General features: G+C 45.9%; 1 protein-coding gene across 2 annotated transcripts in view; it reads left to right on the forward strand.

Annotated features, from left to right (window-relative positions):
* Positions 1 to 27,270, forward strand: part of SLC35F3 (solute carrier family 35 member F3) — a gene marked incomplete at both ends in the record, with an annotated part of 345,212 nt that overhangs the window by 244,526 nt on the left and 73,416 nt on the right. For both annotated transcript variants that reach the window (XM_084253640.1, XM_084253641.1), the window contains one exon: positions 11,898 to 12,222. In XM_084253640.1, the coding sequence (XP_084109766.1) occupies positions 11,898 to 12,222 (325 nt within the window). The remainder of the gene's footprint in view (positions 1 to 11,897; positions 12,223 to 27,270) is intronic.

Consider the following 27,270-nt stretch of genomic DNA (forward strand, 5'->3'; position numbering starts at 1 on the left):
CACCAATGTCCCTGGAGAGCTATGCCTTACTCAGACACAGCTGTCATTCTGCTTTCCAATGTGGGTGTGGGGGGAGCAGAGAGCCCAGTCTCGTCCTTAACTCCTCCCAGGAGGCAGAGGTAAAATGACTAAGTCTCCCTGGAGCTGGCCAAGTTGGTCAGGTGAGGGCCAGGGAGGGGAAGCGGACCCCTTCCATTCTAGGCCCTCACTTTGCTTGTACTGGGATCCCTCAATTCGGGGAATGTGAGGGCAGCTGGGAGCTCAGAGTCCAGCTTCTGTGCACCAGGGACTGCAGCCTGGAGCCAGGTCCTCCATATGATGGCTTCCAAGGACCCTGTCTCCCCCTGGGAGTTGGCGTTTGTTACAGTGAAACTGAGAGCCAATGAGAGCAAGGCACAGGCGAGCAGAGCACTTTTGTGTTCCAAACTCAGCCCATCTAGAAGCCTGCCAGTGGTCAACCCAGTGCCATCACCCCCTTCTACAGATGAGGACTATGAGGCCCAAAAAGGCGGATCAACATGTCCAAGACCCGCCGTTTATGACTGGTGACAAAGGAATAGAATTCTGGGCTGTGTGAGCCTAAACACGGGCATTTCTAAAAAAAGAAAAAAAAAGTCATGCTTTTCAGAACACCATTTTGAGGGCAATTCGTCAATATCTATCAAAAATGCTAGCTGTGTATACTTAGATTCAACAATTATAAACCTAGGAAATTTCCCTGTAGGCATGTCTCACATGCCCGTGCATGGATGTGTGTGTAAGGGTAGTCACTGCAGTGTTTATAGTAGAAAAAGATTGAGGGGAATCTCTATTCATTATTTGGGGATAGATCAATAAAGGCATAAACTCCTCCAACCATGCCTCTATTTAAAAGAGTAAGATAAATGCATTTGTACAGACATGGAGAGCTGTCCAAATGCACTGAATTAAATAACACAGTAGAGGATAAAAATCATTTTCTGCTAACCTGCATCTTACCTTTCTCGTTTTCAAGAGGTTGTTTTGTGTAGCTTTCTCCTTAAGTCCTCATTCCAGTCTTAGACTGAACTCTGTTCTGTGAGTTGGAGAGGGAAGGATTGGATATTTGTCCCAGGCAAGCTAGACACTGTTCCCTTTTGGGGTTCTCATGGAAATTTACCTTGTTCCCCACCCCTCAACCTTCTGAGTAAGGCAGGGTGGCTATGCTCTCCAGCAGCAGGGTGTTCCCCCAGCAGCCCCCAGCCTACCCAGACGGGACATGCTCCACCTGCACTGGAGATCAGTGCAGGACCTGCCTGGTGAGACCATCCAGCTGGTGGCTGTGACCTCAGAAGTGTAGCTGGAGGCAGTGACATGTCACACTCTCCCCCAGCCAGGCCTGGAATTGCCTTCAGGGAATGAAAATTGGGATACCCCCTCCCCATTCCATTAGGGTTACTGGCAGGCAAACTCTAGCTCTCCTGCTCCCACAGATAAGTTTGGCAAACCCTGGCTTGGGTTGTTTAACCAACCTTGCGTATAAATGCTTGTGGGCAATGAGTGTGTATTAAACTGAGGATTGGACAGATCGGGAGTCAAGACTCTTCCCCCTGCACAACATGATGTGGAGGAAACTACATTTATGATTTACCAACTGGAGATGGAAGTAACCACCTACCTCAGCTGACTTGGGGAATACAGTGGGGTGTAGGATAGGTGGCAATACCTAGTGCATGTCTAGCATCACAGTAGATGCTTAACAAATGTCTGGCGGTCCTCCAGTCAGACTGTCTTGCACCTTCAGCAAACCTTGCTGCTCTCAGAATACATGTGTGGGGACAATATCTAGAAGCATCTGTAGAGTTCAGTGATAACTAGAAAGTTTCCAGTTCCCCTTTCCTGAATGATAGCTACATATCAAGAGTCTGCAGTTCAGAAAAACCTGCCCTTGGGATGTCTGGGCTTACATATAGCTCTCCCGTCTTTTTTTCCTTGGTATTTTTGTTCAGTTTGGCTTCCGGTCTATTTTTTGAAACCATTTGCATCTTGTGTTCTTGTTTTGGAAGTGTTGACTCATTTTGTTTTGCCTTGGATGCATGGGGCAAGGTAGTCCCTATACTGTGGCTGTTTCTGTGTGGATGGCAGACAGACCACAGGGACAAAATGCAGCCAGCAATGAATATTTATTAGTCTGTGGAAGGTGTCTTCTAAGGAGAAGAAAGGAGTCAGCATATGGCACATATAAAACCACAACAGAAAATGCAGTGCTTGGTTGAACGCAGACACAGATGGACAAGATGACTTTATTTCTCACCAAATATTTCACGCATACCTACTGTGCCTTTTTGTCTACTGAGGAAGACCCTGGAAATGAAAGAAATTCATTTCTTGGGGCTTTATTGACTTCTGGGTTGGAGGCTATACAACTGAAGTGAGAGAACTGGTGAGGCACAGAAGGGAGAGAGGCTGTTTCAGGCAGTGGGAATGGCATGTGTGCAGGGCTGGCTAAGAAGCATGAGAGCATGCAGCTGGGCCATGGATAGAAGTTGAGGCTTGAAAAGAGGTTTTCAGCCAAGTTGATGGTGTTTGTCCTATCCAACAGCATATATTGTTTCATATTCTTATCCTGGCTTTCTGAACAGACACACACTGAACATTAATCAGTCATGTCTTTAGCAGAATACTAGAACCATCAATATTCACAACCAGCTAAGTCATGTTCTGCAGAATAACATTCAGTAGGGATTAGTAGTTGAGCAATTCCTGCAAGAAGCCCATGGCATTAGAATTGTGAAGAGGAAGGCTGTGGAGATAGATAAACTGAGTCAGGGGCCACCTCTCAAGCTAAACGAACTAGCTTTAGCTCATGATTAAAACTCCCTGGGAAAGTTTTCTCACTTGGAAATACACTCCTGAGTATAACAGCTTTTGCTAATGAATCCAGTACATTACAAGCACTTTGCTTGGAGATTGCTACATCTCTATTCTCAAATGAAAGGTAAATGTCACCACAGTTTACAGATGGGAAAACTGAGGCTTAAAGAAATTCACCTAAGATCAAGCAGTTAGGAAGCAAGGGTGCCAGCCCTCAATCTGACTCCAAAATTCTGGAAGTCTTTGCACAACTGTTTCATATGAGTAGCAGTGAGAATTAGTTCCACTTACGGTGGATGTGTAAGTGCTGAGTAACATTTGTACTCTCCAACTCCCACCACAAGGTCACTGAGGTCTGGACCCCCACCAGGGCTCACGGGGCCTCTACTGTTGATAATCTCCTTGAAGCCTCTGCTCCAGGACAGTCAGCCTGTCTCAGCTGCTCCAAGTGGGTCTGGATACTTTGCTTCTATTTGTGGGATGAGACTCATCTGTGGTGCTCGGTTGTGTGTATGGAGGTCAGCCCTATTGTCCCAATCTGAGAGAAATCCTGATACACACCAGCAAAGGGTTTCCACACCCCAAAATCCTGCCCAGGTTTGAAACCTCAATGACAAGAGACTCATGAATTGATCAAAAATGTTACCTAATAGGTGTACAAGAATGAACAGATGTTACTGAGGATGCTAAGAGGAGAGGAGTGAAATGGAATCCTAAACCCAATATCTAATTCTACACTGAACAAAGCTTTCAAGCAATGAGAAATCTAACACAAATAACAATGGCACATTGAAAAGTCATTCTTAAACTCTAGGAAAGGAGTAGAAAATGAATGGTGTTTAGCAGAGTTAGGCAGAGGGTCAGCCCACTTCTGGCCGGGACACAGATGGACCCTAGGCAGCCATTTTTGCCACCATTATCCTTATTTTGCCAAAAATGACACAAATAAGACACTTCTTCCTTCTGAGCTTGGATGTGATCTCAGAATTCTCATCACCAAACTCCAAATGAGCACACATTCATAAGCATTGACTTTCTGGAAGCACAACCTTGGTGTCTGGTAGAGGAGGGCCTCTGTCCTCTGTAGTCACAGGTGGGAGGTAGGAACAGAGGCAGCCCTGCAGACAAGGGTGCAGAGTTAGAGACCCATGAGTAGTCAGCTAGGGGCTAGAACTGAGGTTATCTAAGCAAGTGGGGAAGGGAAGGGCTAAGATGGGCTTTCTGCTGACAAACTCTCAGCCTTCCTGCATGCTGGGCTCAGGAGGAGTTGAAACAGACAGGAGGGTGGAGACACTGGAGAGAATGGCACCATCGAAGTCTGAGAAAATAGTCTCGTAGGTGTTAAAAATAGGTCATGAATCCATTTTATCAAATGTCTTTTTAATAAAGGAATTAGAATAGAATCCCAAATACCAACATGTAGCACAAACCATAAGAAATGGGCTCGACCTGTGACATCTCCATCAGGCATGGTTGTGTGTGTGTATATGCACACAGCCTTCCGCACGCGAGTGCTCTGAAGGTCACAGTGAAGTTTGAAGGACACTCCTGGAAAGTATCCAGTGTAGAGAGCAGCCTCAGCTAGTGGCAATAACTGTGATAGGATTTGCTTCCTGCTCCCATAAGTCCTTGACCTGATTGCCTCGTTTGTCCTCAGACATCCCCGCGAGGTGACAAAGCAGCGCAGGTTAAATAATACATGGGCCAGTGGCCCTGTGGTATCCGCATATCCCCAGTACTATGCCATCCACACGGGACAAGACAGGTCAGACGAGGAGTGCACAGGTCATGGTGACAGAGTTGCAAGTAAAGGGCGCCATCAAAGGTGATTCAAGGCTCAGGGACATATCAGGTGAGAGATGGCCCCGTGCGAATGAGACATGCCAGAGGCTCTGGTGGGTGCACATCGTGGATATAGGGAGCACAGAAGAGAAAGCTGGCTGGATCAGAGAACACAGGTTGTTAGATGGCATCACAGAAATCACAGGAGGAAAACTAAGGCGTGTGGTATGGCATTAAATACAGCCAGAGGGGGTGGTTTTGTTAAAAAAAAAATAAGTGCTTACTGGTTTGCAAGCCATATTACAAGGGCTAAGAGTGTTGGAGGAAGGACAGTTGCAGGACACTTGGTGAGGCGTTTGACAGTGAGAGCTGAGAGACGCCATCCTCAGGGTGGAAACAGATTTCTCTAAGCTGGAGGAAGGAGACTGGTTCCAGGACAGACCTGAGGTTGCTTCAAGAGAAAGATGACAGGCAGCAGCGGCCTGGCCGAGGCAAAAAGCACAAGGCAAGAGAAAGGCATCATTAACCTTGAAAAGGATACAGGACGATCAGGATGGGCGAGGACAGAAATGTGGAGGGGGGGGGAGGAGCCGAGGACTCGTGCTGGTGGTAACTTTGATAACGAAGGAGTGGAATCCTCTGCCAAAAAAGATGGATGGGGGCTGAAGGCCTGCAGAGGTGGGAAAGGGTTCAGAAGAGCTTGTTGGGGGAGCTGAGAAGAGATGTAATTCTTAAAAGCCTTTTTGGCGAGTGATACATTTTCACTGGTTAAGACATCATGCAACCGGGGGGAAGTGTGTACGGGGAGGAACACTGGTGAGGGTGAGTACACTCCATTTCCTGCCCCTCCTCTAGCTAATTAATATATCAGACATGTCACCTCACTTCTTGGAGCCTGGATGGCGTTCCTGAAAAGAAAATGAGAATAGTCGTTCCATCTGCTCTTTCAGCAGAAACCTTCAGCAGAGGCCTTCTGAATCTACCAGATAACTCATCCATTAGCAGCTATGATTAGAATGTGATTAGAAACCTTCACTAGCTCAAGTTGGCAGCTCTGAGGGACTGGCACCCAGGACAGATGAGAAAGGTATCCTGCGGTATATGTCGTGTCTGTGCAAAGGCACCTACCTTCAGACATGGCATTTGGTATTTAAGCTGGGGGAGGAAAGACCAGCTATGTGAGTACAACCTGCTCCATGGGGCTTCAGCAGCAGGAAACCATTAGACTTGAGCTAGGACTGGTTTAAAATAAGCTATAGAAATACCTCTGAGGGCCTCTCTAGTGGTACAAGGGGTTAAGATGCAAACTGTGAAGCTGTCTGCAGCCTCTGCAGCATGAGTTCGATCACCAGCCAGCCAGGGAGCTACCCACATGGCGCAGCAGACCTCTCTGGATTCACCTGCTGCTCCCCTCAGCAGTGTCTCAGTCAATCTGCCTGTTCTGTTCCCCACTCTGTCTCTGGTGAATCCTCTCACCCACACACCTGGCCTATACCCCAGTTCTTGTTTGCATAAATAAATCTTAAAAAAAAAAAAGAAAAAAGAAAAATACCTCTGAGAAGCTGTGCAACTCCCAGCTATGGCCTGGGACTGAACCACCTTTTTCCATAGGGAAGGTTCACTGCCTGGGATTAGCTCAACTACCTCACCCTCAACTGATGCAGAAGGCTTGTCCTAGGGAGGAAGAGGAAGTCTAGGAAACAGTCAACACCCTAAGGCTGACCCCACTCTGGTCCCTGACCCATCAAGTTGAGTCCTGCCTCATAGATAAGATACTTTTATCTGCTGAAAACTGACAGTATAGTTTAGAAAACAGTCATCAAGATGAACTGTGTAATAGCCAGCAGCATGAGTTAAAATATTGCCCTGCTCTCCTCCTGGGGAGGAAGTTCCAGCACTGGGCTTCCATCCAACAGAGCCCAGACCACCAGCCTTCACTGCAGTCTGTCCTCTGGAGAAACCTTAATTCTTCCTGTGAGCTGAAGTGCCAACCACATAAAGGTTGAAGCACCTGTGCAAGGAGAAAACATCAGAAACAAGCTGTGCGCGCACAGTCATCCACACCAAAACCTCTCTCCGTCTGCAAATGGGAAGCAGCTGCTATGTCGGGACATGTGTGCTCAGGCCATGAAAATGATGTTTTTGGCTTTTGAGGGGTTCATTTATTGACTGTGGCATGTGAAAGAATTCAAAGCCATGTCTTAGAAAATAGTGGGATTCCAGGAGGCTGTGCAGGCCATGACTTTTAGGGGCAGTTGGGTTAAAACTGATCCCCTCCCGCTCAAACTTCTTGAAAGAAGGTCCTTGCTCCCCTCCCAAAGCAGACATCCATTTCTTCCTTCCCCCAAGGCACAAACAGCATTAGTTAAGGCTTACCCATTTCAAATCATTTGCTCACAAGTCATGTTTGCCTTAGGCTGTGTACATTCCAGGATTGTCTTAATACCACTGCATCAGATGGTGGTATTTGAGGTTCGGGAACAATTCAGGACCTCGGAAGAAACAGGAAGTGGGGTAGAAATGACAACATGGATGTTTTGCTCAGTTTACTGAAATGGGGGTGAGAGTAGGGAATTGAGCCAGATTTAGGCCTGCTTCAGACCAATTTTCAGACTGCTTTAGGGGGATCGAGGAGGAGCCTACACGAGCCTACTCTACCTGCAAAAGGACAGTCATGGTTCACCTCCCAATTCTGTGTCCATACCAGGAAAATCATTTTGGTTTTTAAAAAAGACTTACCTACCATGATTTCTTTTTTCTACAAACTGCCTCTGGGAATCACTTTCCAACAAAGACTTAAGCAATTCACCGGGGTAAACAAATAGGAGATAGTATCTAATTTCTAACCTAGTGATCCAATGCAGTTATTTCTAAGAGGTTATCAAAATACTGTTACCAGCTTATTACCACATACTCTGATTTTGTGTTCACACCTTCCCTAGCAAAGCATACTCTCCCTTAGGGTCCATTAAGAGACACCCCCCAAAAAATTCACTTAAAAGGTTGGAAGTGCCATTTTATGGAGAATTTTAAGTTAAATGAATGATTTTTCCAATCTTTTTTCATTTTTACAGAAATGACTTTCACTACATAAACATAAACAGCACCCAATTCATTTTCTTAGAGCAATGGACGCCTCATGAGATGAAAAACTCTCTTTGGCCTCAGAATGAGTTGGCAGCCAAGCAGACCTCCAATGTATCCTTCTGTTGAGCAGGCATGGCCTCTGGGTACTGCTTTTCTTCACAGAACAGTGGGACTATCTTACAAACCCCTGGCAGGAGACAAGCATCCAGTGTAATTTTGCAGGTGATAGAACTGACCATGGTGCCAGTAAATTGCCTGACACTGGAGAACTCAGGATGGAAGTGGACTCAACAGGTGTAGTTACATCTCACCAGGCCATAGCTTGTGTGTAAAGGACACTCCTCCACACATGCAGTTTCCCCAAATGCCCAAGGGAAGCAATTCCTGCAACACAACTGGCAAGAACACAGCTGTCTCCCAGCACTTCTGAATATTCATGGCATGAACAGAGCATTTGGAGGTGACACTGGCAAAGGAAGATGCTTGACCCCACAGTTAGTGTCTGTCAGCACAACCATTGGGCCAGACTGTGTAATCTACCTTGTTTTGCCCCCAAAACTAACATGCAAGGTTAGACTGAAGATACAAGAGCGTAATACATCAAGGGGTTATTAGCAGGGAGGTGTTATTAGAGAATGAGGGTGACATAGTATTTCCAGTCATGCAGTAATCGTAAAGGCAGCTGGAACAGGCTAATTCAGCACTGATTTTCCTTTTGGGTCACCTGTTCTGCCTCTTTCTGTAGTAAAATGACATCAAAGGAATCTCAGCTTGCAATTTAGGAGGGCAGGGAAAGTAAATAAGTTACCTGTGTTTGAAGATTTGAGAAGTGTTTCAAGAGGATACTGCCCCTTAAATCCTCTTAAATCTGAGCCTAAATTGGATAGTTTATAACCCTAAGGAGGGTGTGTAGGATGGAGTATACTTGTTGCATTTCAAATAGTGGAGAAAAAAATGTCTGCTAACCCCATTATCCCATCACTGCATTTTTTCTTTCATTTTGTTTATGCTGGACTTGGAACAAGTACTTGCTAATTAAAGTGGGGTCAGCATCTGAATTTGATCTGTTCCCTTCTCCCTGCCTAGATGAACATCTTGCATGCTGCATGTCTGACTGAGACAAGCTTGGGCATTGCTATGGGGCAAGGGAGTAGTAACTCGCAGATCTCACCATTTTCTTGCATGGTCCCTTAGCAGGCCGTATGTATTCTCCTGACTCTGAACTTGGCTCCTTTTTCCCCTCAGAGCCTTTCTACTCTTCAAGGGCCAAGGAAAACTACGACCTTCTGATTCTTTTCACTATCACAGCCCACACTGGTCATATTCTCTTCAGAGTTCCCTTTATTGTCAAAATCTCTTCATTTTGCACGTGACTGCTTTTGTAATTCTTTCATGGATTCGATTTGTAACTCCCAGATCGACTATGTTCCTGAACAGTAATTTGTTTTATACTTATTGACCACCCAAAGTTCTTGGCTCAGGATAGAGGCTTCGTGGCGATTTTCTAGTTGATTAAAAAGCTCCTAGGGTAGGTCATACCGTATAAGTCTGTGAGGTTTGTAAGTCCATGCTGTTCTGAATTAAGTTAAATGCTGGATGAACTACAATATGATCCTGGTTTTCCTGTGTGTGTGGTGCAAAGACAAAGGCTGGGGAGAATGCAGCCACACATCCGCAGCAATCTGTGGACTAAGATAAGCATAAATTGCTTTTAATTGATGACACTCAGAACTTATGTAAAGTGCTTATAAAGATTATTTTTAGTTTACAGGAATAGGGCTGGTTTAACAGAAATCCTGGGAATGATTGAGGTGATGAAACTGGTAAGATTATAAATGTCTCAATACAGTGAAATGGGAAGTTGACAGTGACTTACATTTGGGTGTCTATGGTTCTTCCTGGGTCAATCCCAATGTTTCCCAAAGTGTATTCCAAGGAACGCCTAGCCTACCACAGGTGTTGCATTTAAATAATATGGAAAGCATGCACGCTATCAATGCCTTTTGGAAATTCACACTGTCCATTAGAAATTTATAATGAATATTCCTACAGCAAAGGAATCTGTCTCTGATCTACCTAGATTTATAAACTTTTATGAACATACAATCCTTTTTTTCCTGTCAGAATATTTTCCATAGTATAATGCCTAATTTATCTCTAAATAATAGATTGTTTTGAATATCTTTGTTTTGCTTTTGTATTATCCCCTTGGTTAAATGATCCAGAGAGGTAACAAGTTAGAGAATAACTCCTTTTATCCAAACCTATAGAAATATTTTACCAAAATAATATGATTTGGTTGACTTTCCTTGATTGTAACAGCCACCAGTATCCATCATCGCTTAATTCTTTGTTTTAAAACTTTGACATAATGGAAAAGCAAATGAAACACTTTGTGAGCCCAAATTTATCCAACCTGCTCTGGAGACCATTCTTAAGTGGAAAGTTAGCATGTGAAACTGTCTTTAATTCTGCATGGGTTTTTTTTAATCTCCACAAGTTTTGTGATTTTTTTTTTAACAGTGATGCTGATAGTCGAGATCGCCCTAAAGCACCTTTCCTCTCCCCCAAACACTGTTTTAAAACTGTCCCAATAATGAAAGGTTGCAGAGGCTGACCTAAAATGTCAGTAATCTGTATAAATTGAAATGTGCATGCTTATATCTGAAACTGAATTTGCATTACACCGTCCGCATTCATTGTGAAAGAAGTCATAGTGGCCTGGTGGGAGGGCAGAACTCAAAAGGCTGGCAATCTGCTGTGCCTTTAATTCTGCTTCTCCCTGCCCTACAGACCAGGCCAAAAACAGATAACTTGTTGAAAGAAAAAAGGGTGGGCAAGCATTTGTTTTTTCAAGAATGTTTCACCTAGAATCTATACACATGTGAAAATTTTAAGAGGGAGATTAAATATTAATAAAGCAGATATGAAGCACAATATAGATGGTTTCAAGCAGGATTTGGGCCAGTAAAGGCATTCTCTCTCCTTGAATAGCCATGTAAGATGTGGGATTACCTTCAGCTAAAATAGATACAGCAAGGATTGGTAATTAATGATAGGATTAGCTGACTTCTGTATAATTGGCTACCCGAATTAAGATTTTGCCTTAATTGTTTTAGAAAGTATGACATACAAAACTTGGTTCAATGTTAATAAAGCTATCTAAATCTCTCTTCAGCTAAAAATATAGTATGCTTCACCCCAGTATCTTCTTTATTCATTTCCTATATACAGCTTTCCTATAGTAGAGATGATCTCTTAGCACTGTGTACCTACATTCGGCTAAGTGCCAGCTGCACATGTAAAAGGCAATTATGCTCTCTGCTAGAAATTTACATCCATCCATGGTTACACCCAATACAAGTTTCAGCTGTTTAAATTTCCAGGTGACTGACACACATAATCATAAATGAAAACCAAACAGTGGAAATAACACTGATTGTACCTTCCCATGGTGTGAGAACAACACTGCACAGATCCAAGCTTTGGGCTCTAGCCTGGTGTGCAGAAGTCACTGAGCTCTAGAATGGCCTGTCTGAGACCATTCAGAATACCAGCTGCAGAGACTGATTTTGAAATAACACCTGCATGTGGGACTGAAGGTCATGCCCATCATCAGGAAGCCAATAGATCAAATAAAGAAAAAGAAGGAAACGTCTAGTTTTGCTGTACATTCAAGATGAGAATCTTGTTATCCCTGTATTTAAGTACTAGGCAGTGGGGGGAGCTTCTAGCAACTGGGAGCTTTTAGAGGTCAGGTCCTATGACCTCATGTAGAAATCCCCAGCAACCAGTACTATCTAGTGTTGTGAGCTGACACAAACTAGAGAAAATATTTCAGCTGCTGTGTGTCCTGGAGAAGTTGCCCAAGCTTTGGTGTACATACAGATCACTTGTTGAATACAGATTCTGGTTCTGGCATGGGGTCTGAGATTCTGAATTTCCACCAAGCTGGTGGGAGAGGGTTTGCATGCTGATGCTGCCATCCCATGGAGCACACTTTGAGGGTCAACATTCTGAAGGATAAGAAAACTGGGGGAAACACCTACTTAAGTTAGGAAGCTGCCTCCATGCCCCTCGATCCCCATCCTCACTCCCCAGGGAGGGTAGCCATGACAACAGCCTTAGGGCTGGTGCCTCCTGTAGGGCAGTGAGGTCTGGAGGCCCTGATTAAACATGCCCTTCTCTTCCCCCAGGGGAGGAGCGCCCCCGGGAGTCCCCAGGCCCAGCGGAGGCCCAGGCACCGGCTGGGGTGGAGGCCGGTGGGAGGACGAGCCACCACTGCTGGAGATGCTCGCAGGCGCAGCTCAAGAAGATTTTCTGGGGCGTGGCCGTGGTGCTGTGCGTGTGCTCCTCCTGGGCAGGCTCCACGCAGCTGGCCAAGTTGACCTTCAGGAAGTTCGATGCTCCCTTCACCCTGACATGGTTTGCCACCAACTGGAACTTTCTATTCTTCCCGTTATACTACGCGGGGCACGTGTGCAAGTCTGCAGAGAAGCAGTCTGTGAAGCAAAGATACAGGTAGGTAGGCGCCTCCGATTGGCTGCCTCCTGCCTTGGGGCTGTTCTCCTTGGTGTTGCTGCTGATACATGGCCCTGGCGGTGGGCGCAGGGACTGGCTGGTGGGAAGGGTTGTGAGAAGTCAGTGTCTCCTGCTGTCTTAGTGGGGCTAGAATGGGAGTTCTCTCTCCCCTCAGTGGTAAACACCTGTTCCCACCCCACCCTTGTCAGCTCTGCAGACCTAGGGACTCCTTTAATATGAAACCGAGAAAGACCATGGTGGGTCCCTAGAGCTGTAGAAGTGGGAGAAGTCTAGCTCTGTACCCTTCCTCAGGCAGGGGTGAGGAATGTGATTCCATGGAGCCAGGCGACATGGCTGACCTTCCTGGGTGGAGACATTCACTGAAAAAACTTGATGCCTCATTCCCTTTTAACCCCCAGACATTTCTTCCGTTAGTCATGTGATTACGTGGGCCTGGCTATGTGGCAACTTAGCTATCAGAATCAGAGTCTGAGCTCTGTTGGCTATAGGTTCTCACATGGAATCCAGTGGAATGATGTCTCTTTCCAAAAAAAGGCCAAAAGCCCTGGCCCCAAACCTCGGCCTCAGTATACAGCAGGGCTACCCCTCAAACTCAGGGCTCAGAATATCAGTCTTGTCTCTGGGTCCTCATGTTAATCACTGGACCTCAAGGTTGCCAAAGTGGAGACCTCAGTGGGCTGTGTCAAGGACATGCTGCCAACCCCAGTCAGATCTACTCAAGATAGAATGTTCAAGGTGACCAAGTAGTGGACCTTTTGTCCAGGAGGTAGGGAAAAAACCTGAAAGTTGAAGACTCTTCACGCCTTCATCAATGGTTTGGAGGTGTGAGGCACCAAACTTAAGTGTTCAGAGAGAATATGACTCCTTTAAAAGACAAGTTGTAAATCAAAGCACTAATTCTAGAGGAAGGGGCTCTGACTGAGCTTGGATTGAGACAAGGTCCCTTAGTGAAAAGGATTCAGAGCAAACTGGGAGACAGGGCATGTGGAAGCAGAGACCCCAGGCTGCGGCGTTCTCAGTATGGGCTTAAACCAATGACTTATGGACTAGCCAGAGATTTCTAAAGAAGCATTTAATGCACCTCCCTGGAATAGCAATCTAGAGCAGATAAAAACAAATAGGCTCAGAAACTTCAATAAGGTCCGAGATGTTCCCAGAGGCACGAGAAAAATAATGGCCTGCTTCAAAGCCCAGGCGGGAAAAAACATACTCAGTAAATGATGTATTTAATAGTAAAGTAGCCCTATGTCTATTTAATTTGTAATCAGAAGTTAACCATCCTTTAGACTGACTGGAATATTACACTGCTGCCTCTACCCAGGGGGGAAAAGTGAGCTTTTGTGCTGTTTCTTGACAGAATATAAGATGACATGTTCTCTTCCTATTTCCTGCAACCACATGACCTCACGAGCTCTAAAAAAGGGCCTCCCCTAGGGCCTCCCCTGGTGGCACAGCGATTGAGAGCTGGGCTGCGAGGCTGCCCGCAACCTCTGCAGCGCCAGTTTGTTCCCCGGCCGCCGGCAAGGGTCCCACAAAAAAAGGACCTCCCCTAAAAGGCAGTGCCAGCTGCTACACTAAACATGTATTCTAGACCTGACCACCACCTATATTAGAACAGGACTGGCCTTGCGGGCCAGCTGTGTTGAAAACAGCACAGAAGAAACCAAGTGGTTAAAGGTTCCAGGTAGGAAGAGGAAATGAAAGTTCATTAGAGAGAATTAAACATGAACGACAGCAAGACCTTGATTTCAACTTATTGTCTTCCTATAGAAAGTATCTGGGTAGAATCATGTGGTGATTCCTTCGTCAACTGGAGGAAAATGGCAGGCAGGGATGATCACTTGATTAGTGAGGTCCATTCAAACCTTGCTCAATTGCTTATAATAAAGCTTAGCGCTGCCTCTTTAAAAAAAAAAAAAAAAAAAAAAAACAGAAAGCCATGTACGGTTGCAAGCTGTGTTAACAACCTTAGGTAGAGCTGCTAATTTCCCAGTAGCTGGATATGTACGTTAAGCCAGGCACAAAGTTGGAAGGATGAGGAGATTCTCTCAAAAAAGGGAGACGTTTCGACATTCCAAACTTTACCCAGTCCTAAATTCACAACTGTCACAATTCAAATTGGGAGTTCTTTAAATAGATGGTAGGAAATCAAGGAAAAATGAAGTCGTGTCTTTTTTTTATTTTTAAACTTCTAATTCCCCAAATTATATTCTAAGTTCACAGAAATAAAACACACAAATCAGTGGAACACAGCGGGGAGCCCGGCAAACCCACCCCAGGGGTGATCAGAGCAGCAGGGAGGCGCTGGGAGCAAACATGGGGCACGTGCTTTCCGTCAGGGGCGCTGGCCACCCACGGGGTCACGCTCAGGAACGACCTGACCCCCACGTTCCTCCAGGACCCAAAATGACCCGTGCAGAGCTCTCCACCCCCAGCCCACCCCACCCTGGGTGCCCCCTTTTTTGTTTTTTGGCCAACATTTGCATTGTTTTTAATTCAATATTAGTTTGCTTGTAGCACGAAAAAACAATTTAGCGAGAATTGGGAACAAAAACAGGAGAACCAGCACTATAAGCAAGGAAATGCCAAAGTTAATGAAGGAGGGGAACCAAGCGGTTTTTGTGGTGTACTGCTGTAAGGAGGCCAGCAAGGAATCGGCAACCTCGGCAGGAGTGGAGGAAGAAAACATAAGCTAAACTAATTGCCTTAATAATATCATCCTGAAGATTAGCAAGATCCAGGGAAACATTCGTATTATCCCAAACTCCTAGCAAATGATTTTCAACATTATTCCAAGAAATAGAAGATGAGTTATAAACATGTGGAGTAACACAAATTCATTTACAATCAGAGTGACATTTAATGGTCAAGTGAGTTTTGATATGCTGAATTTGATTACCAATATACAAGTGTTTCCTCAAGAACATTTAAACTAGCCTTAAATTTTTTTATCTAAGAGCATAAATACCAAAATTATCATACCAATATTTCTCTAGATCTACAGGCAGTATAAGATAAGGAGATTGATAAACAATTACAAAGATAATCTGTCTACATTATTTTAAGCATTATTTAAATCAACAAGCAAGGTTTTACACAAGAACAGAGGGAGGCGGATTGCTGCGCAGAGTGGCAGAAGTTGGCGGCAAAGTAGGACTGGTCTGTGACTCCTCAAGTCTCAGTCGGTGAAGAGGAGGAACCAAGGTGTCGGATTAGTCTATCAGGGATTCAGATGGGTGAATTAGCATCCTGAAAGGGCTTCACATGTAACTCACTGGATGGGTGCTCAGTTTTTTGACAAACAGATGTTCTTGATGAGCCTCTCCTTCAGGCTCTCCTCTTCAGCCATCCTGGTATCCAGGAGGTCCTTGATGTGCTGCTTTACAACCTCTGCTCTCTGCAGCTGGGGATCCCATTTAGTTCCCCTATTTCCCGCAGGTGCGTCAGGGCTTTCTGGAGGCACACTATGAACTCCTCCGCCAGCACCTCACTCCTGTTCATGGCAGACGCTGGGCGGTGGCATCGAGGCCCGAACTGCTTGCCATGTGGCTCCCAGCTGCCCCGCGAGCCTTTGGCCCCCGCGGAATTTTTCCTGAAGTCGTTTCTTTTTTATGCATTTATCAAAGTTAGTGCCAGAGAGAAGACATAGAGCCAGCTGAGATGTGTTGCTGTCTGAAAGTATTTTGGCAGGGTGCTGAGGAGACAGAAACCTTGTTTGGAGAGGGAAGCTGGACAGATAAACCTGTTTTTCTTGGTTGCTCCAAGTTCCACCCAGCCAGGCTACATCCCCTGCCTGAAGCTGGACAAGTAAGCCACAGCAGAGAGGAAAGCATGTGTCACCTAGCACATGGCTCCTCAGTCTTGTTGAACAGCAGATGCTGATTCAATAGGACTGGGGGGATCTGAGATTCTGCTTTACTGACCTACTCCTGTAGGATGTTGGTATCACTGGCCCATGGGCTGCATTTTGGCTGTAAAGGCCCTGTGTTATTTAGTCCTGCTACAGGTTTTGTTAAACATTGCTGATATGACCCAAATGTAGGAACCAGGACTCACCAAATGACCTCCTACTGACCACCTAAGTGACTCCCTGGAGACTCCTGGTCCTTTGCTACTTGCAAGGTGGTGGTCGGAGGGACTCCACGGGCAAGTGATTTAAGCTCTGGAAGCCTTGGATGCTCATATGTAAATGCAGGTGGTGACACATGCACCAATTTGCACAAAGCATTTTTGTGTGATCAAATGAGACAGCATCCATGTTGGTGTCTAGAAACTCTGAAATGCCATAAAAATGCATTGCATTTCTGAAATGCATAGAAATTGCCCTGTGATATCTTGTGTGGGTTTTGTGGAAAGAAGTAGCCTTGCAGTGGCCTATTTGAACAACAAGAGTGGGCCTTAAAGTGATGCTGACTTCTTCGATGTCATGTCAACTTGGGGCCCTACTGGCTGCACAAGGCATTGTAGATCTGACCAGGGCTGCTTCTAATCAGGCACCATTGTGTAAAATGAGTGAGAATGTGAAAACCTCCCATCCCAGGTGTCCTGGGTTTTCAGCATCATGCATGTGGCCTCCCCCATGAGCACCCCTAAAACATTCTGGAGTAAAGTGAGCACCTCATTTTCCCCACCTTTTCTTGCTGACAGCTAGCCTCAGGGATGCCCCAAGGAAGCAGCAGTGTCCAGACCCAAGGTGGGTTCTGGACAGAGCTCGTGGGTGTGTGCAGACTGCAGGCATGACCTGAATGGGGCTCAGCTCCCAGGAGCTTCCTGCACACCTGGGCACCATGGAGGTACTGGGAGGAGGCCATGTCAAGTGTGTGGACCTGGAGAGATGGTGGAGGATCACCTTCCAGCCCCTCTGACCCTGGGACAGGAAGACAGCTTCCTGCCACACCCTTTGCACCTGGCTGAAGCAGATCTGGAGCACTTAGAGCTCTGTCAGAAGACCTTCCAGGAATTTCTGTCAGCAGTAACCTTTTCATAAGCAAATATTAGAACCTTGTGCTTTTAGGAGGTTCCCCCCCAAAAAAGTGAACGATCCAGTGGGGACAGATGTTTTCCTCTGTCCTGTATCATTTCCGGCTTCTGTAAACTAGCCAGTGGGCTCCATTGCACAAATACAGAGAAATGTTCTCAGCCAAGAAAGGGAAAAGGGCAGTCAGTTTTGATGTCTTTCATCTACAAGGGCCCAATGCGTGTGCAGAGCTGCACAGACTAAAGCGGGGTGCATCAGGGGTCTGGCAGCTGTAAGTTCCAACTCTAAAGAGCAGAGTGGAGCAGCTGCCACCTGGGGGTGTTCTGGGGGAAGATGTCAGTGGTACATTCTCTGCTGAGGCACTGGGGATACAGGGGTAGATGGTTCTTACCCTCAAGAAGTCTACAGTTGAATAAGAGCCAAATAGCCCAACCAGATGGGGATATCAACCGGGAGCTCTGGGGGAGAGGAGCAGGTGCCCTGCTGAAGCACAGGGTACAGAGCTTTCTTAGAAGACCCAAGAATAGTCTCTTGAAAGGAGCAAACATTCCTGTGGCAGCAGAAGCAAGTGAAGAACAAGAGGCTGGTCAGTCTGAGGGTACATGACATGGTGTGGGAGGGGAGTGAGGCACCAGAGAAGACAGGGCATTGACAGCAGACCCCATGAGCCTCCCACATCCTACAGAGATATGTGAATCTGGTGTGACTGCTGGAGGTGGGGGCACAGAAGGGCTCCTGGCAGAAAAGTGCTCAGACTGGATCTTGAAAAACCCTGGGGGGCGGGGGAGGGTTTCCATAGAGCATGGAGAGGAGGGCGAGGCTGGAGGCCAGTGAACAGCCCTGCCCCTTGCTCTGCCTGTGTTGAGGGCGAGCGGGTGGGGTGGAAGGCAGTGTTTCTGCCTGGAGGAATTCCCAGTCGAGCAGGAGAGGCCCCCATGAGTCAGCAGGAGCTATAAGGAGGTGCTGGGTGAGCTGGGCAGTAAGGATGGGGCAGAACAGATATTATAAAGTCAGGGCTTTGGGTGCCACACCAAGGGGCTGGGCTTTGTTCTGTAGGCAGAAGGCACCTCAGGAAGCGCTGAGGAAGGACTGAGTCCTGCTTCTCAGAGCAGCTTGGATGCTGAGCGCTAATTACAGAGCTAGTTGCGGAGCAAGTTCCCTTACCCCTACATATCCCAGGGGGACTATGTGTGGGGTTTTATTTGGGGAGGAGAGGCACCTATTTCCTGAGCCAGAACAAGAATGTTGAGTGTACCTCTTAAAGTATTACAAGGTCCTTGTTTTGAAACTGTTTCTTCTTTAGCCTCCAAAGCAAACATTTATGTTGATGAAAATTTTTCCTGGGGTCATTTTCTCACCAAATTTGGGCATTCTGAAAATCTTCTTTCCAGGAAACACTGGTACATGATCTTTAGGGAATGTGAATGCACTGAGGCAGCCCAAATTAGTGACACCCCTGCAGGCCTCTGCCTTCCTGGCTCAGTCAGGAATCCTCCTAAATGCAAGGGGACAGGTTTCTTACACTGGGCCCTGGACATGTTCTGACCTGCTGCTCCTGTCAACAGTTCTTTGTAGGATGAGGGAACTTCATCCTACAAGGAAATATTCCTTGATTTGCTCCACAATCTGTTAAGGATTTCTTTTTTGCCAAATACTGTTATTGTGGCTAGGAATACAGAAATGACCAAAGTAAGCGAAAACCTTGCCTTTGTGGAGAGTCTCTCTGAGTGGGGACACAATATGCCAGCTATGGCTGAGGGTTACGGAGAAAGACGGTGATAGGTGGGGAGGTTCTGATGGCAGGCTGGGGATCGGTCTGTCTGAAGGGGCCTGTGGTTAACTGAGCATCTCCCCCTTTCCAGGCCCTAAACCCTGGCTTAGCCGTGGTGAATCACGGGCTCGCTTATTTCTTCTCTTCCTGTACCTATTCCATGAATCCTATACCTAGGCTAAGGATATTACTACTCACCCTTGGGCCCCAGGACAGTTTGGTGGCAAGGAGGCCTGCCCCACTTGCCCTCCAGTGGGATCCAAGCGCTCTATTCTTGCCATCAGCCCAGGGAGCACAAGCAGTGTGGGGAGGGGCAACAGGGCCTTCCCTGAGCATACCCCTTCTGATTTGCAGCAGTCTTGGCTTGTCTTAGCTCCAAGAATCAACCACTCAGCAACAAGCTACACCCAGAGCTCTTGCAGTTGTGTTACTGCTGCAGTTGTTTTTACAACTGGTTTAGAAAAAAATGGACAAAATATTTGGGAACTGTAATTTTAAATTTGGCACCTGTCCTCTGTGCATAATCTCTGCTGTCAACCACCAAGCAAATATCTTTGTGGCAGAAGATTTCGGTCAGGCTTGCTGCTGAGGCAATGCCCTTCCCTCCCTGCCTGTCCCCTCATCTACCTCTTCCTCTCTCCCATGCACACAGCTATCTGATCTGCAAACATAAGGCACCATCACAGGACAGCCTGCAGTCAGTGCTCTGAGTCCAAGTGGCAAGTCATAATGGCTCCTGGTGTCAGCAAAAGGAAGAATTGAAGGGGTGGGTGGCTGATAAGTTTATGTAGACTTTAAAATATTCAAGGACATTGAATCCTTGAGACTGTTCTTGTGCCCCAGATGTGACAATGCCCAAGACATGTGCACCAGCCCCCACCACTCTGCAAGGTCTTCCCCTCTGTCCCATCTTCACAGTAAGGATGAGCTCATTTGTTTCCCTTTGGAAAGCACCCAACCCCGCCACCACCTCTCAGCTAAACAGCTGCTGACTTCATCCCTGGTGAAATTCAGTGACAGCCACACACCCCCATGGAGGAGTCCAGAATATTCCACAAGTGATCTTTCAGTTTTCACTGAGGCAAGTAGTTAATACTTGTTCTCAGGTACCTCAGTCATCTGTTGGTCCCCCTGTTAGGAGGTCTGTTAATCTTCAAATGACACCAGGATTTCTCTTTGAAGTTTAGCATTTGAAGGAGTTTATACAATTCAACCTTAAAATTGCAGCACTTGTCTAATTCAGTGGCAGCCGTGATAACTTTCCCCATGCAGTTTCATTGAAATTTTGCAAAACGTCAGTTCCCAGGTTGTTTGTGGGTTTGAAGAATGGCAGCCAATGTTAATATACCCCACACTGGACTTAGCAATGTAAGATATAATAACAATTTTAATATTAGGCACCAGGGTCCTTTGAAAACATATGCAGGCTCAGTGCTACAGAAGCATGGAGAAGGCAGGACAGCTTCCCTGAAGGGCATCTTCTACCTAGTGGGCCTCGAGGAGCTAACATTTGTACAAGTCAGATGATGACTAGCTCCAGGCATGGCAGTTAGGAAGGTGTCAGAGGCAAGGGCGGGTGTGTGAGCTGCAGAAGAGGGCATGTTGCTGATGTGATCAGGAGGAACAGGCCTACTCAGCCAGTTTTGAGGCATTTCTTTCCACATAATTTTGAGCTGTAGAAGTATCTCTCAAGCACACTGACTATTTTAAACCTCATCACATTAAGGAAATGATCATTTGCATAGAGATCTCAAAAGATCTGAAAGTGACTGAGTTGGATGAGAGTATCCCCATAATCAAAGAGGCCATGGAGGCATAGAGAAAAGGGGTATGAGGTTTCTATTCTCATCAGTCTCCAAATATGCTACCAGGAAAGTAATGGGTCAGTGCTTTTCCTCATAGGGAGGAGCATGGAGGCAGTGCTTGAGCAGAGTGGAGTGATGGGGTAAGAATGCCATGAGTCTATGATGGCAGCACTGTGAGAAAATTATGTACAGAAGCAGACTTGCCATTCTAGCACTCAGCTTTGCCTTTACTTGACTATGTAATTGTAGACTAGTCACTCTAAAACTCGAAGCCTCATTTCTTATCTGTAAAATGGAGTCCCTGAAACAGTTGGGATTGCCCTTCTGGATGCTCATAGCTCCTATGTAGGTCTTGTTTTTGAAATGAACCAGAATAAAATGTGATTTTCTATAAAACCCCAAACTTCTTGGTCCTGACATTTTCCTCCTCATCTTGACTCCAAATGTGAATCCCAAAACACAACGGTGGCTTCTGCTTTCTGTACCTCCTAAGATAACGATGGTGGTGATGCTGAACAACCCACCACAGGTAACTGAGTCTTTCTTGTGATGATTCATATAAGCCCATGTAGCTGGTAAGAAGCCCACAACTGGGCGGACAGCATGCCCTGTCATTATGTAGGGCTGTTGGGGAGGGCACACCTCCTTAGCAGAGGTGAGCTGTGAGATAAGTTATGCCAGGAAAAGGGCAGAAAACTCTGTGCCACATGGCCATTGCCATGTCATTCTAGAACATGAGCTGAAAGCCAGACATGCAAGGTGATTCATCTGTCTAGAAATCAATATCTATCCAGTTCTTGATGCTCTTAGGTTTTATGAAAGCTAAAAATGAAAGGAGGTGGGATTTGTGCTTGAAGCAGATGCATCCTCGTAGCACCATTTTCTTCCCCTGGCAGCACCTTAGTCTTTATTGTATACAGCTCAGAGCTAAGTTAGAACAGCTACCCTGTCCACAGGAGCAGACACTGGAAGGGCTTTCCAAGCTCACTATCCCATTCAGCACTTGGACATCGGGCTATTGTACCCACATCAGGCCCCAGGGATACAGAGAGGAACAGGGTCATGTGGCAGAGGAAGGAAACTCCAGGCATTGAAGTGAGGCTGATCAGGTGCTCAGATCCACCACTGAAAATCTGTGTGACCTTAACTCAGTTACTTATAGGTGCACCTTTCATTTCAGTGTCCTTATATTTAAGATTGGGGCCAATAATGTCTGGTTTTCCCAACCTTACAGGCCAGCTGCTTGAGCAGTGACTCCTGGGGCAGTGTGAACTGGAATTCTGTGCCTTTACTGTACATGTATTTCTTTGAGCTATTTCATTTCTGTTTGAACCACAGAATAAAGGGACTTGGGGCACTTATGTGGAATGTAATATAATGAAATAATGTAGACTTAAATCTTCCTTAGCTAAGAAATTGGGAACCTGTGGGAAAAGCCATCCCTGGAAATTGTTATGCCTGGTCATTAAAGCAAAATCAAGCCAAAGCCCTTTACAGAGTTGGTGTCTGAGATCAGTGCTTCAAACTCTGCACCCCCTTCATCAAAACACATTTAAGTTAAGCTGGAGCCAGAACAGACCAGACTAGGAACCTAACCCAGGCCCTCTTGAACCAATTCTCTTCCCTCATTACCCAAACCCTTTCAAGTCTGCTGTCTCCAGTGGAGGATGCGTGGAAAAGTTCAGAGGGGTGTTCTGGCCTGGGTCGTCCTGTTTTAAGAGGTCCTGACCATCAGTGGCTCAGAGAAGGTAAACAAGGCCCTGGAAAGCTCCTTGCTATCGTGAGTGCCTATGGGCCTAATCATCATGTTCTACACCATCTAGATGAGTCTTTCACCCAACAAGACAGAACTGGCCAGAATCAGCTGCCTTTTCTGATGTTCGTGCAAATTCTATTCTGGTGCTTCCTGGACCTTTTAAAATAGAATTATAGTAATCACATTCACCTCCTCGGCTGTTTTCAAAGTAGAGAGAAAACAAAATGATTTATGTACTTAATGTAACATTTAAGAGTACATCAGGATCCTTTCACGCTTTTCTTATCTAAGTGCCTTACTTTATGACACTTACGTTTAAATGTGTTACTCTCAATCATAAATTATTTATAACAAAATAAATTAAAAGCACTGGAAACTAAAGCTCCCTTGTTGCAGGAACACATCAGTTAGAACCATTATATGGCATTATTTTGCTACATGTTTCTCTTGGGGGGAGGGGGTGATTGGAAGAAAATTTTTTTCAAAGAAAGGCTTTTAAGTCTCTAACAGAATGGGAACAGGCTTGTTAATATTGTATTATGAATTAGTGTTTGGGGTGACTGCATCTTTAAAATACTTATTAGTTGTTTAAGTGCGTGGTTTGATAAAAGTTGATGTGTTTAAGCCCAGCTCAGAGTAACTTTGCTTGAAATGATATTTTTACTCACAGTAGGGTGTGGAGGGAATTGACAAGGTGGACTAAGAGACATACAGACATGGGCTTTTTGCCGAATCCTTTCTGGATACTTGAGGCTAAAAAGACCTTTCCCGCAGAGGGGGCATGGGACAAACCACCAGCTCCCAAGAGTCCTAGCAGGCTGTTGGTGTTCAATTGTGCCCTGGAGCATGGTGGGCCTTGAAACCTTTCTGCCGCAGAGATGGGGAACTCCAGAACAAAGATCCCTGCCTCCTCTGATCCTGTGTAAGGTGGCTGCAAGGAAGAGCTGGCCAGCCAGGGACAACATCTAAGTGATTTCTCTCTAGAATGACAGCTAGGGAGCCAATGCAGATAAAAGGAGCAAGATTTTTTTCCAATCTCCTCTTCCCTGTTCCTCTGAAGGCATATACAGAACTCCCAGGATTCAAGGGATGGCAGAGCCACATACAGAAAGAGAAGCCCCAAGTGGTAAAATGCCACCTGTCCTCCCATGACATGAATCAGAACTAAACTTTAGTTGTGCCAAGCCTCTGGATGTGGGGTTTGACACCCAGCAGCTTGCCTGGTGCTGATTAGTAGTGCTCATCTTCCCACCCCAGCCCAGAGTTCAAGTCAATCTGCAGCCTCCATCCTCAAACATATGCACTTGGACATCCTAACTACCCAAGAGCCTCCAGGTGACTTTATTTTTATTCTGAATATAGTAGGACCTTGAATACCATCATCTCCTTCAATATCATTCCTCATCAATGTTACAACAATGTTATTTAAGGATCTTGTTTCTTTATATGTAGTTTCACTTAATGTCACTGATAAAGTAACATTTCCAAGAACTTAAGTGAGGATACTACTTGATAAAAATGTGTTTCTAAAAACAGCAGCCTCTAACTACAAGGACAGGGATCTGTCTACCTTGCTCACCAGTTTATCCCCAGCACCGGGCTCAGTGCCCGGCATGGAATATACAATTAATAGGCACTGGAAGAAAGGAGGCGAAGAGGGAAAATGAAGAGTCCATTGCCTGGACAATGTCAATATTGTCATCCTCATAGTCACAGAATGAACTTGCTGAGCTTGGCTTCCAGCAGGTACTTCCCCAGGCACAGCCCTGAGAGAGACTCTCTATCCTTACAAGAGGTGGTTCCCCAACACCAATTCTGAAAGACTTCTTCAGTTATAAATTTATTTTTAGGAAAAAGAGTTGATTACTGGACATTCTTTGGAGACGACTTAGGTCGGAAATGAGCAGACGTGAGCTCAGGGGGTGCCCCTGAGTTCCTTTATCTGAAATGAGTAAAATCTCATCCTCATGAAGATTCAATCTGTTATATTGGCTAGAATTTTATTCTCTTAAAACTATACCCACACTGTATCCCAGAGGGAGAAACTTAAGAGGATTTGTGCAGTTAGCTTCTTAAATGTCTGGTGGTTGATGCTGACTGTCGCCTGTCACCTTCTACCTCAAATGGCACTGTCAAACTGGGCACACAGCCTCTTCGGGAGCCTGAGCTTCCTCATAGCATGACGGCCAGGTGACTCTGACTGCTTTCATGATGCTTCAGAGCCCCAGTGGTGAGGACCACAGTGGACGAGTGGTCTCATTCCTTTTAGGGCCTGGCCTCAGAAGTCACCAATGACATTCCAACCATGCTCTGTCAAGGCAGTGACAAACCTTCCCAATTACAACCCCTCAACTGAAGGGTGGAAAGATTCCCTGGAGGAGGACATAGCATGAGAGGTATTGTTGCCACCACCTTTGGAAAACACAATCTGTTCCAAAACTAGACTAAAAAACATTGTTTGAAGAAGAATGTTAGATTTGCCTGCTAGTGGTGGTGCTGGGCTCTCCAAAGCAGCCAGTGCTAGAGATTTAGGGTTTAGGAGGTAGAGAAACTCTGGAGAAGGATTCTACCTGAGAAGCAGCAGGTCCTCATGGAGCCTCTTTCTGTCCTCACCTAGGGGAGAGGTGGCAGTGGGCCTAGCTGGCCTTCAGGCCCATCTACTTACAGAGGTCCCCAAGTCAGATGTGTACTTCAGGTTCCCCCAGACTTCAGCTTCTGCCTCAGCCACCTTCTTTCTCTGGAAAGCAGGGCCTTTATCAGTAAAGCAGAAAATAACATCAACCTGACTAAAGAAGGCCAATGAAAATGAATGGGAAACAACTCTGGCATTACCAGATTATAAGAACTGCTGTCCAGGTCATCTCCTTTGTTACCTTTGCCATACTGACTTTTCCCCCTTTTAAATGTGTGTATTATTTTTATGTAAACAGTGCTCAAGGACTGCAGTATTACAGGCCACTGACAACACCATAATTTATAACCCAAGTCACGTCCTTTTATGCACTGAACTGCCAGAAGCCCTAGCATTAACAAAAACCACACATAAGACAAATATAGCCATTTGATGAGTTAAGGCATGAATAGGAAATTGCTCCCAGAAGCAGGACACAGAGCAAAGTGTTAGTGCGGCTCCGTGGGTTGAGTGCTCTGGAAACTGGGAGACCTTGTCGACTGCTATGTGTATGCCAGTCAGGTGGTACAGGGGAGGGGAAGCCAGGCCATGGCACTGTCCTCAGCCAGGGCAGAACCCAGGAGAGGCAGCAGATACAGCAAGATGTGATGGTCTCCAAGGAGAAAAACCACACTGAGCCCAAGATCTGGCAGTAGCCCATGTGGCTGGAAACCAAAATGTGGAACTAAATGGGGTAGAATGCGGGCACCAGCAATGACTTCTAAGCAGTTCAAGGCTAAATGCATGGGCACGAGTGCTAATAGTCTGAAATGGGAAAGAGAGAAAATAGGTAGCAATGGGTTTTTTTTATTGGTCGATTGGTTAGTTGGTTGATTGTTTTGGTTGGCTAGTTAGTTTTTGGTTTGGGTGTTTGGTAAAGAAATACTTTCTTCTAATAAAGCTCACACAGGGAAATGCTGTACAGAGAAACAAATTCAAAAAGACCTGCTCTGGCTGTCTTTGAAAGTCACCGATCTTTCCCCCAACCCTGTTTCTGTTTTTTCTTGTTCAGATGCTAAAGCTAATTGCAATTACTGTTCTTGCCAGAAGACCCACATCACAGCCCAAACATCCAACTCTGTTCTTTAGTGTCACTTACATGAAACACATGCCTTCCCCCTCCCCTATCCTTTCAGAGGCGTGGAGTCCCTCCCCCCACCCCAGAGTAAACACCAGGTACAAACATCACCAGTGCGGCTGAGCAGACTTTGATACACATGAGGTGTTCTGGGTTTCATCAGATAGTCACATGTGTGTACCTGGGACAAGAGGAGGGGCGGGTTGCTAGTGCTCTGCGTGAGTTGCAAGGAACCTTTCTACAGGCAATGGCTCCCTCCTGAGACAAGTCACAAACTCCAAAATACATGCAGGGAGTTGCTTACAGCCACTGTGCAATCCTCCTGGGAGTGACAGGAGACCCATTCCAAGAGGGGATGGGCACCGTATCCCCATCAGGAGACTGGAGTCTCCTGAAACTCTGGTTGCTGCTCCTTCTAAAAGGGTCAGCTCCACACAAGAGTCATCCTTAGCAGCTCCAGGCATGAAGACTCAGATTCTTCCACTCAGTTCCCTCTTCCTCCTTTTATACATTTCTAGCTTCTTTCCTATATCCCATGCAGAAACTCCCATCCCCTCATGTCCTCCAGCAGGAAGGCCAACCTACATGTGTGCCTCATATCACTTGGGACCCCTCATCTTTTTATTTTACTGGAAATAAAAGTAGGCCCTGCAAGTTATGTAGACATCCTGAGGGTAATAGGCACATTTGAATTTAAATACTCTATCCCGGTTCACAGTTCATAGGTGGACTTGACACTTCAGGCCAGGTAGTTAACTGATATCACAGGTGTCCCTAGCAGAATGATAGACAGACCGTGATGCTTACTATCCTGAGGGGCTGCAGCCCCCCAAATTGAGTGTTCTACAGAATACAAGTAGTACAGTATATTAAGCTTCTGTGATTGAAGAAATTTGTGAAATGTGTTTTTTTTTTGTACTGCACAACTTCAGTTGAAACACTTCTTTCAAGTGTTTATATGCACTTAT

This window comes from Talpa europaea, assembly GCF_964194135.1.
Source record: "Talpa europaea genome assembly, chromosome: 14".
Taxonomy (NCBI): Eukaryota; Metazoa; Chordata; class Mammalia; order Eulipotyphla; family Talpidae; genus Talpa; species Talpa europaea.